A 12,168-nucleotide genomic window follows, 5' to 3' on the forward strand; every position below is an offset into this window, starting at 1 on the left:
GGCAGGGTTGTGTGGTGTCGTGGTCACAGTTCTGAAGACTGGGTAGTTTGCTGCAAACAATGGTTTGTTTGAGGTTGCGCGGTTGTTTGAAGGCAAGTGGGGGTGTGGGGATGACCTTGGCAAGATGTTCATCTTCATCAATGACGTGTTGAAGTCTGTGAAGAAGATGTCGTAGTTTCTCCACTCCGGGGAAGTACTGGACGACGAAGGGTATTCTGTCGGTTGTGTCCCATGTTTGTCTTCTGAGGAGGTCGGTGCGGGTTTTCGCTGTGGCATCACAAAATTGGCATAGGACGCATCACTATAAATGATGAGTTTCAAGGGCCTACGGTCACCTATAACCATCAACCTCACACCCCTGCATTTTTAGTTTGACCAACACTTTATTTGCTCTTATTATGTCTTCCACTTGGGATCATTCATTTTCGTACTCAACTCTAAGACATCAAAACTCATGTCCGGTCTAGTCTGTCTACCTAACCAATTCAGTTGCGCAATTAAACTTCGCAGTTGCTCTTTTTCCATCTTTGAAACCATTGCATCTTTTTGTGAAATCCGGCCATGACTAATTGCTATTGAGCGGATGCTTTCCAAATAAGATTGCTGACGTAAAGTTGCCCCTTAGTCTGTCCAATTTCCAGTCCAATATATTTAAATGCACCGGAAGCCTGACTTCCAACCTCGAATTCTTTCCTCAAACCAGATTACAATAGCTTCAAAATCACTAGTCCCACCCCACAAAAAAATCATCGACATGCATCGTAAAGATGCCAGAAAAGATTTCCTTTACACTGCCAATAAAACATTGCCGATCTGCTTTCGACTGGCAACAGCCTAACTTTAACAAAACTGACATTAGCGAGAAATACTACACTCCAGGCGCATCATTTAATCCATAAACACATTTGTTCAACTTCCAGAGTACCCCTTCTGGGTTAGCTGCCACTTTAGGAGGACGGAGAAAAATCTCTCTGGAGCTGCTGCCCCTGCAAAAAGGCAGCTTTTATATCTATAGATTTGCATTCCCGTGCCTTTGTGGCTAATAGAGCCAAGATGATCTTTAAAATAACCTTTCCTGCCGTAGGTGAATCTACCCTTCCTTCTACGAATCCCCTTGCCACAAGCCTGGCCTTTGCCTTATAAGTTCCATCAGGAAGAACCTTTTCCGTGCAAATCCAAGTGTGGGATAGAGCTCTTTTATCCAGTACTTCCGTGTATACCCCAAATTCACTCCAACTATGCAGTTCTTGCTGTTTGGCATCTTTGATAACTTTTTCATTGAATTTATTGGAAGACACCAAAATCTCACGTGCATGTGGGCTTTACTCCCATTAGTATTCGTAGTCTTACTCATGTTCCGAGACCTTGAAAAACGACGTCCCCTCTCCCGCCTGGTATCTCGTTCTGTACTGCTACTGCTTGATCTTTCCCTTCTGCTGTGGGATGTCCTTTCAATAGTTCGTGACCTTTTCCTGCGGACCTGTTCACTATCCGATGTACTATCTGAACTGGCACTGCATTTTTGTGCCCTCCATTTTTTGAACTTCGTGTTCCCAATCCATTGTCTTGACTCCCTCCCCTTAATGCTGTACATTCAGCCAATGTCTATACTTTCCAGTGGCCTTCCCTGCTCTACTAATATCAGCTGCACCCTTCCATTGAGTAGACCCTTCAGGCAAGTATGTCACTTTTGTACCAACTTTTGGCAGTTGTCCTTTCGGAAAAATGGCTTGTTCTAATTCATCAGAAGTGTTGTGTTCCTCAACAGAAACCCTGTCTATATCAGTTAACTGGTCCTCATAGTTCTGCAACACGTGCGTACCAGATGACTCTGGTTCCTCATCATGTCTGTCTGCTCTGTCCAAATTTGTAATCTGTACCCATTATCCTTGATGAATGTACCCTAACAGTTTGATTGTCATGTTGCAAAATAATTGTTTTGCCATCTATGCCTATGATCTTCCCAGGGCGTTTCCATTCATTAAAATTGTCTCTCGAGACTTCCGGTTGCGGCTATGAAGGAGTAGGTCGCACATTTGGTGGCTCCCGCTCGGGTCGGACTTTTGGACCTTTTCAGAACTACCTGGATATCAACGACGACGACGACGGGGGGGGGGGGGGGGGGGCTTTTAAGGGAACGACGGAGGCTACAGTGTCTCCCCATCTTTATTCCGCGGTCCTTTTTTTAAATGGGTCAACAAGTAATCACTGGCTTTGTATGGGCGGGCAAGACCCCGCAAGTAAAAAAGGAGATGCTTGAGCGGAACCGCGGAGAGGGTGGGCTGGCGCTGCCAAACTTCAGTAATTACTATTGGGCTGCGTATATAGCCATGATCAGGAAGTGAGTGGTGGTGGTGGTGGGGGTGGGGCTTCATGCAAGGGCACCAGCTTGGGGGGAGTTGATAACGGCGCCTCTGCCGTTCCCGCCGGCACGTTACTCCACCAGCCCCGTGGTGGCGGCGGCCCTGAGTGTCCGGGGGCAATGGAGGAGACATGTGGGAGTGGAGGGAGCATCAGTGTGGTCTCCAATCTGTATTAATCACCGGTTTGCCCCGGGAAGGATGGATGGGGGGGGTTTTGGAGAGCAGGGACTGAGAGGATGGGGCATATGTTTATAGAGGGGAGCTTTCCTAACCTGAGGGAGCTGGAGGAGAAATTTGGATTGGCGAGGGGAACGAATTTAGGTACCTGCAGGTGCGGGACTTCCTAAGGTACCTGCAGGTGCGGGATTTCCCACGTCGGCAGGTTTCAACCTTCCTGCTCCTCCCACCAAGGGGGATACAGGACAGGGTAGTTTCCAGAGTGTGGGTGGGAGAAGGGAGGGTCTCTGACATCTACAAGGAACTTATGGGGTCAGAGGGGACGCAGACAGAGGAGCTGAAGCGCAAGTGGGACGAGGAGCTGGGTGGAGAAATTGAGGATGGTCTCTGGGCGGACGCGCTGAGTAGAGTCAACGTGTCCACAACATGTGCCAGTCTCAGCCTGATAAAGTTTAAGGTTGTTCACCGGGCTGACATGACAGTGGCTCGGATGAGCAGATTCTTTGGTGTCGAAGATAGGTGTGCATGGCGTGCGGGAGGGCCAACAAATCATGTCCACATGTTCTGGACATGCCCAAAGCTTAGGGGATTTTGGCAGGCGTTTGCAGATGTCATCTCCACGGTGTTAAAAACAAGGGTGGCACCGAGTCCAGAGGTGGCGATTTTCAGGGTGTCAGAAGATCCAGGAGGAGAAAGAGGCGGATGTTCTGACCTTTGCTTCCCTAGTAGCCCGGAGACGGATATTATTAGCTTGAAGGGACTCAAAGCCCCTGAAGTCGGAGACCTGGCTATATGACATGGCTAGCTTTCTCTGTTTGGAGAAAATCAAGTTCGCCTTGAGGGTCAATGTTAGGGTTCTCCCGAAGGTGGCAGCCGTTCGTCTACTTCTTTGCGGAAAATTAATCGTCAGCAGAAGGGGGGGTTAGCTTAGCTTAGAGTTGGGGGTTAATAAAGGTGGGACCTGTAAGGGAGGAAGACGGCTTTTGCACTGTTTATAAATTCACGTCATTTATTGTTTTTGTTGTAAAACCGTAAATACCTCAAAATGATTTCTTTTTTTTTTTAAATTGTCTCTCGTATAGTATACTATGTTTCCTTGCTGAAAAAAGGTATTTGATGGCCGTACATTATGCCTTAAAGCTCTGTGAATTCTTTCAGATACTTCTGCTTCCAAAAAAGCTTTTCTACTGCCATTTAATGCATTTAAATGCTCAGCAAAGGCAGAGCTAATTGTAGTCCCTTCCCAAGCTGGGAGCTGGTCATCCAAAATGGATGGAATTTTAGGATTGCTACCAAACACTAATTGATAGGGACTATGGCCCTCAACCATCTGCAATGAATTCTTTGCATGTACCACCTGTGCTAAAGCTGAATTTAGCTTGCAGTTTGGTCTGTCTGCCAAAATTATCAGGAGCATGTCATCTATTACCGCACGAGTTTCTTTCACACACACCTTTACAAAATGGGCTTTCTGCAGCCGTATTCATTACTGTGATATTCACGTTTTCACACATATTCCTAAACTTATTAGCAAATTCTTCCCCATTGTCCGTAAGGAATTTTGCCGGTGGATCCATTCCTGTCCCTACCCATTTTTCCACGATTTGATCCAGAATTACTCTCTTTTCTTTACTTCGTACAATCATTGATTGACTAAATCTACAAAATAAATATATTCTTGGCTTTATCCCAGATCTTAAGGTCCATGGCCACAATGTTGTTAAAATCCCTGGCCAAAGATAGGGTTACTGTTGATCGTGCTGGTGTCCTTGCTGTACTTCCTACAAACGTCACAGCGATCACTAACCTGTTCTATCAGCTTAGTCTTCACCCCTTACCCTTGCATCCTTTAATACATTTTTCAGAGGAGACGGATGTGCAAATTGCCTATGCAGTTTTAATTCAACAAGCTTATCAGCTAAAGTCCCATTTTCAACTGCCATTAACACATCCTTAACAACTGTACTTGAAATATTATTTGTCAGTAATGGAATACAAGAGCGTCCGACTGTTCTTCTGACTCTTCCGTGTCAGGTGTCGCTTCAAACACTATTATAATGTGTTGGACAGTTGAAAGCATAATAGTATTGAGAGTCACATCGATTTATCATACCCTGTGCATTTCTGGGGCTCATCTTCCTATTGTAGGTTCTAACTCGGTTTCTGTCTTCATAATTTCCGGGTTCCGATCTCCTTCTAGTCTTGGAACCTGTTCATAGTCGTACGATTTTGCCATCCTGTTAGTATTGTTTCTTCCATATTCTGCTTTATTGCACACTGACATATTTGAGTCATTATAGCTTTTAAGCCTCCCAATACCTTGTCACTCCCTATGACAATTTGCTCAAGAACCTGTCTCACTCTCTTGTGAAATCTGTGCGAATGTTTGAAACCTCTGCAACCGTGTCACTATAATGCGTATTACAAGTTATCAGTCTTCACAAATAAAATTCATGGGACGCCATGTGCTGTTTAGAACGAAAGAGAATGCAGTCCGAATGCATGCCCCCTCAGGCAGATCGGGCAGTATGCAGGCCTGACGCCCAGCGGGGCAGACTGCCACCTCCTGACATCAGCGCACTGACCCAGTATAGTCTCCTCCTGATGCCAGCACGCTGTCCCAGCGTCAAATTTCTTTTGAAAAACAGCAGACTCTTCCCACCAGAAGTGGCAAGTGAGGGGAGGTCATGCGCCTGGCACGTTCACTGACATCACGTGATCTGTGCTTTATCCGCAAAATCGTAGGAGAGATTCCTCCATTTTGTAGCTGCCAGCATGCAAACAGCAGGAATGCATGAAGAACTGAAAATGGATCAGTTTGTAATAAGGTAGCGAGGGCCAGAGACACAAACAGCCAGGATCTCACAACTGAATCTGCTGGAGACAGCTTCTCAGAAGAGTACACGGCAGGACAAAGCAGTGTTGGTGTGAGCTTCAGGGCCTCTGATGAACAATCCATTAAGACGTTGAAATCAGGAACAAAGCAGTATATAGATGATTTGAGGTATGGTTTTATTAATTGTGCCAATGTAAATCAGGATGCAAAGTCAATGTGCGTTGCGCAGGGAAGTATTGGCAAATGAAAGATTAAAGCCCTAAAAATTTCAAAGGTATTTGAAGGCATGGCAACTTTAAGGACAAACATCTTGACTTTTTAAAAAGCTGCAGCGAGAACTTAAATCATCAATTGAAGTCCTTAGCAGAAATGTAACACTGAATGACAAAGTAATGAGGTTGTGAGGACCAAAGCAGGCCCACCTAGCGCATTAAAGGTAAGCGATGAAGTCGGTCGCAATGTTCGGTCGGCCGACGTGGGTCCCGAAGGATGGCCGGTTGGTAAAAATGGGTCCTGGGCAAAAAAAGTTTGAAAAACACTGCCATACATGTTGGAGGCTCCAGAATATGTCAAGCATTTCCTATTGCCAGCCACCTCATTCAAAAGGCCACCATTGTCAGGGATCCAGCACCAGATCGGCTGCAACGGCTCAATCTTTTGAAAACTACAACGGTGAATGTTTGACAACAAAGACTTACACAGGTCAATTAAAGTCAGTGTACAGAGCAGTTGTTGTTATCACATTCATGTACTGCAGTGAGATCTGGACTGTGTACCAGTGATACACAAGAGTGAAAGAGAAATTCCATCAGTAGTGCCTCCACCCCATCCTCCGGATTCAATGGGAGGATAGACAAAGATTTGTGTCCTCCCTGAAGTCAGTTCCACAAACATTCAGGCAAAACCCCAGATTCCCAGCATTCCGAGGACAAAAACGTTTCAGACACACTCCCCTTGAAGCACAATAACATTGACATTGAGAGCTTGCTAGCAATCATTCAAAATGATCACAACATGCCCAATGTCTTAATGAGGCAGCAGAGCAGTTAAAAAAAAAAAATAGGAAGAAAATCCTGAACTCCAGATCCCACTCATCGTGAGGCACCCTGCCCCAAGTATCTAAAGGACTGTGGATTGCGTATCGGCCTGTTCACTCACGTGAAGACCCATCGCAGAAAAACATAAACCTGAGTAGATGTCATCCTCGAATCGAGGGTCAGCCACCACTGATGTGACAGTAGCTACACTTGGCACAACTGTAGTAAAACCTCAGTGGATCACATGCAAATTAATTCAACAAAGAACTAATTCACTTAGTTGCCTGGCAATCGTACATCTGGTTTACAACAATGTGGTAGAAAAATCAATTACGACTCTCACTTTCAAATGCATATGATCGATGCAGCATTGGACCAGTTCCAATGGAGTAACTCACCATAATCTTCGTAGGTTTCCTGCACTTCTCCATGTCCATAGTCAAAATATTCAGCATCACTGCAAAAAGAAACATTTTTTAAACAGTCACAAGGTGATGTATTTAAATCTTTGCTGAGTACTTTTTTTAAAAAGCAACTCTAGTATCTTGGTTCCATATTAAATGGGTAATATGCCATTACAAAATCCATGGCTTATGTTTAAATAGCTTCACCTCCCCCAAAGACTGCAGTATCAGAATTCAGCAAATAATGCAGACCACAAAAATGCAGATCTAATCCTAATCATAACCTAAATCGCAGTGTGATGCATCTGTCAACTCTGTTCTACAAAGGCAATGAGTATCTACGTCTCTGATTTTATGCAATCAGCACTGTGGACCCATGGTGACTTGGGCTACAATTCAGACAGCAGCAATACTTTCAATCCAGAACCAAGGTTCTGACTCAGAACCAATTGCAGGAGAACGATAGCATTTGAATGGACAGACTTGAGGTACGAATTTGATTGGTGAGATATTTGCCTACTGATAGGATGGCCCGCATCACTGCAACACAAACATTGTCCAGTGAAATCAAGTGAATTCCACACTTGCTTGTGGTAGATAGTTTACATTACAGAGTGAAATGTTCCTGCTGGGAAGTGATATAAATTACAATGAAAGGCCCCACTTTAAAATTTGCAACCTACAAGACTTAAGTACCAAATCACCATAATTCCTATTTAATTAGTGCAAGCGTAGTCATAAGCTGAAGCACAAATTTATATAAAACACACTTCTACTTCAGCAAAAATCCCCAACTCTACTTACCCTTGGGATTGGTCATAATAGTTTTCATAACTGTCATAATTCTGCTCTGCGTATCCATCATCATAACCCTGCAATGTTTAAATACAAATTTTCAGTTACTCCCAACGGCGTATCATATTCACAACATTCATCATTACTGATTTAACAAGAGTAATTTATTTAGGAGCAGTTTTGCTCCCCTTCCAGAATGAAAAATAACTTGCGCAAGAAAAGTTCTTCCATAATTAAATACCTGCAATGCTATTGTGTAGAACTACTCAACACTACAAGAGAGGCGAGACTCCAGCAAAACTATTTAAAAACTACATAGCACCCAAAGCTGAATTAACTATAAATATTCATCTCAAATATATTCTCCTCAGGACCAGCAGCAACTGAAGCAGCTATCTGCATGCAAACCAAGAAATTCTGCAATGGCCAGTTATCAGAATGTTATTTAAACCAAGGAACACGATGTTGCTTTCCAATGTCAAATATTCTTTTTAAAACACTGGCTCTAGATTTCTTGTTGGTATAAATACTTTGAAATATTGTTTGCTGTGACCAGGTCAGTTATGTCAGACGAGACTGCTGGTTTTACTTCAAATCTGGCATTATTGGCTTGCACAAAAACATGGGAGAATTGGTCCCTTCTTGATACAATTACAGCTTCCATTTTAAGCACTTAAATTTGCAACCCAATGCAATACAGAATGGCGATTCACCCGATGCTGGCATTATAATTCACAAAACCTTAGGAGCAATTAAATTCAATGTCACAGGCCTGATCTCCAATTTACTGAGTTCTGAAGAATCATATTGAACTTGAAATGTCGACTCTTGTTTCCAGCTTCACAGATGCTGCCAGCCTGCAGTTTTTCCAACACTTTCAGTTTTTATCTCCAATTTTCCCACCAGAATATCTGGAAGGGTTACACACAAGTCCCAAATGCCCCCACTGCTTACAATATACAAGAAATGCACCACAGCCACACACAATAAAACTCATATCTTTATGCACTTACATATTCATCATAGCTCTCTTGAGCAGGTGGAGGATGCAGCGCCTGTCTGTATGCTGCAGGTGCACCCCGAGCCCGAGGGGCTGGGGCACCCCTTTGCGCCGGTGTGGAACCTCGTCCACTTGCCACTTCCCTGCGCCCCCCAGGTGCTCCTCTCACAGCTGCTCCACGTGTCATTGCACCACGTGGTCCATACGGAGTCGAAGGTGGCGGCGCCGCCGCCGCACCACGGCCCCTAGAAACGAAGATGTTACACTTGCCAGTTGGTTTCTCAATGTGCAAAGTAAATCTTATTTTACCACAAGTGCAAATAAACGAAGCAGATAATTCAAAGCTTTCATCAGCAGAATCCAAGAGATCAACACTTACTTAAAAACTCATTGGAACCAGATGAAAATGAGGACGAACTGGGGACAGAGGTAGGGTGGGGACTCTGGAGCGAAGCACTGAGCAGGACGAACTCCACCTCCTCCTGCACAATGCAGCTCAAAGTGGTGCACAGAGCACAACTGACCAGAACACGAACGAGCACAGCACAAGTGAATAGCAATGTGGCTTCACAGCGCCAGGGACCCAGGTTCGATTCCCCGCTGGGTCACTGTCTGTGCGGAGCCTGCACGTTCTCCCAGTGTCTGCGTGGGTTTCCTCCGGGTGCTCCGGTTTCCTCCTACAGTCCAAAGATGTGCAGCGTAGGTAGATTGGCCATGATAAATTGCCCTTAGTGTGCAAAAAAGATTAGATGGGATTAGGGTGGAAGTGAGGGCTTAAGTGGGTCAGTTCAGACCCGATGGGCCAAATGGCCTCCTTCTGCATTGTATGTTCTATGTTCTCAATCCACATACCCTGCACATCTTTGGGTTGTGGGGGTGAGATCCACGCACATACAGGAAAAACGTGCAAACTCCTCACAGAGAGTGACCTGGGGCCAGGAACGAACCCAGATGGCATCAGTTCGAACCACTGCGCCACCCATAAATTACTGTTTGTAAGTTTCTTTCAGATTGAGGTATCAAATAAAGATATAAAGAAAAGTTAAATGTAAACAAAAAAACAAATTTAAAAAAATAAGGATGGAGGGCCAAGATGTGTTGTCCCTGCATGATTTAGGAGCTGGTGGACCCCACTGTGGTTCCCAGTGTACATATCTGTAGTAAGAGTTGGTTGCTTGAGGAACTCCGGCTCAGTTGTCGAGCTGGATTTTGAGCTTTGGACATTGCGACTCTTCAGGGAGGGGGTTCAGTTATATAGATCAACGTTAAAGGAGAAGGTGACAGTGCAGGTTAATGATGAGGACTTTAAACGAGTTAAAGGGGCCGAGGGCTCAGGAGAGGTTTGTAAAGTTTCCAGAACACGGAATAGAACGGAGAGTATAGAAGGTGGCAAGAATCCAATTACTGGATTCAGGCAGAGCAAAAAAGGTGACAAGTATGAGAAGGGAGGTGGTTAATGCAGGACCGAGGGTGTTGTACCTAAGTGCGTGCAGTATACAAAACTAGGTAAGTGAGCTTGTTTCATACATTGAAATTGGCCGGTACGATGTTGTGGGAATCACAGATGTGGCTGATAGGGTTGCATTGTTAGTAAGGAACAAACTTCTTGATAGCAATAAACGATAGAGTTGGAAGGCGCAGAATCTGTGTGGGTAGAGTTGAGGAATCACAAAGGGAAAAAATACCTCGATTAGTCAGGATGTGGGGCAATGGTTTTTTTTGGAGAAGCTTGTGGTTAGAGCCCAAGGCAATACTGGATTTGGTGATGTGTAATGAGGCAGACTTAATTAGGGAACTTAAGCTGAAGGGGCTAGTGACCGCAATATGATAGAATTTACCTTGCAGTTTGAGGGGGAGAAGTTGGAATCAGATGTAATGGTTTTACAATTGAACAAAGGTAACTACAAAGACATGAGGGAGGAGCTGGCCAAGAGGGGCCTAGCAGGAAGGACAGTGAAACAGCAATGGTAGGAGTTTTTGGTGTGGAGATGCTGGCGCTGGACTGGGGCGAGTAGAGCAAGAAGTCTTACAACACCAGGTTAAAGTCCAACAGGCTTGTTTCAAATCACTAGCTTTCGGAGCACTGCTCCTTCCTCAGGTGAATGAAGAGGTATGTTCCAGAAACACACGAGTACGGCCTCAACCAGGATCTTGGATTAAAGTCCAAAGATGTGCGGGTTAGGTGGATTGGCCATGATAAATTGCCCTTAGTGACCAAAAAGGTTAGGAGGGGTTATTGGGTTACGGGGATAGGGTGGAAATGAGGGCTAAAGTGGGTCGGTGAAGACTTGATGGGCCGAATGACCTCCTTCTGCACTGTATGTTCTACGTTGCATTACATTCATCCCCCACCAAGGAGCAGTGCTCCGAAAGCTAGTGATCTGAAACAAACCTGTTGGACTTTAATCTGGTGTTGTAAGACTTCTTGGAGTTTTTGGGGTTACTCAGGAGGCACAACAGAAATTCATCTCAAGGAGAAGGAAATATGCTAAGGGGAGGACAAGGCATCCATGGCTGACAAGTGAAGTCAAAGAGAATATAAAAGCAAAGGAAAAAGCATACAATGTGGTGAGGATTAGTGGGAAGCCAGAGGATTGGGAAGCCTTTAAAAGCAAGCAGAGGACAACTAAAAAAGCAATAAGGGAGAAGATGATATAGGAGTGTAAGCTAGCTAGTAATAGAAAAGATAGGAAAAGTTTTGCGATGTATAAAAGGTAAGAGAGGCAAGAATAGACATTGGAAAATAAGGCTGCAAAAGTAGTAATAGGGACCAAAGAAATGACAGAGGAACTGAATAGGTACTTTGCATCAGTCTTCATAGTGGAAGACATCAGGGGCATACCAGAACTTCAAGAGAACCAGGGGGGCAGAGGTGAACATAGTGGTCATCACTAAGGAGAATGTGCTGCGAAACTGAAAGATCCAAAGGTGGGTAAATCACCTGGACCAGATGGACTAAACCCCAGGGTTCTAAAGGAAATAGCCAAGGAGATTGTGGAAGCATTGATGGTGATCTTTCAGGAAAACTGGAGTCAGGGAGGGTTTCAGAGGATTGGAAAATGGCTGATGTAACACCCATTTAAGAAGGTGGCAGAATACAGGAAATTATTGGTCGGCTAGCCTGACTTCGGGCGTTGGCAAGATTTTAGAGTCTATTATTAAGGATGAAGTCGCAGTGTACTTAGAAGTGCGCAGCACGGTAGCACTGTTGCTTCACAGCTCCAGGGTCGATCCCCGGCTTGGGTCACTGTCTGTGGAGTCTGCACGTTCTCCCCGTGTCTGCATGGGTTTCCTCCGGGTGCTCCGGTTTCCTCCCACAAGTTCCAAAAGACGTGCTATTAGGTGAATTGGACATTCTGAATTCTCCCTTTGTGTACTCAAACAGGCGCCACAATGTGGCGACTAGGGGCTTTTCACAGTAACTTCATTGCAGTGTAAGCCTACTTGTGACACAGACAATGACCAAAGCCAGGAATCAAACCCGGGTCCCTGGTGATGTAAAGCAACAGTGCTAAGCACTGTGCTACCGTTTCTAAATGGGAAAAGGCTTCAGAAA

The 12,168-nt window shown here is 44.8% G+C and overlaps 1 protein-coding gene across 1 annotated transcript in view; it reads right to left on the minus strand.

Annotated features, from left to right (window-relative positions):
- The window catches only part of LOC140418778 (KH domain-containing, RNA-binding, signal transduction-associated protein 1-like), a 40,406-nt gene that overhangs the window by 6,612 nt on the left and 21,626 nt on the right, over positions 1-12,168 (minus strand). Inside the window, exons 6-8 of the mRNA XM_072502400.1 lie at positions 8,626-8,857; positions 7,622-7,689; positions 6,812-6,870 (exon numbers count right to left, since the gene is read on the minus strand). Coding sequence (XP_072358501.1) covers positions 6,812-6,870; positions 7,622-7,689; positions 8,626-8,857 — 359 coding nt within the window. The remainder of the gene's footprint in view (positions 1-6,811; positions 6,871-7,621; positions 7,690-8,625; positions 8,858-12,168) is intronic.

Source organism: Scyliorhinus torazame, chromosome 1 (genome assembly GCF_047496885.1).
Source record: "Scyliorhinus torazame isolate Kashiwa2021f chromosome 1, sScyTor2.1, whole genome shotgun sequence".
In the NCBI taxonomy this organism is placed as follows: Eukaryota; Metazoa; Chordata; class Chondrichthyes; order Carcharhiniformes; family Scyliorhinidae; genus Scyliorhinus; species Scyliorhinus torazame.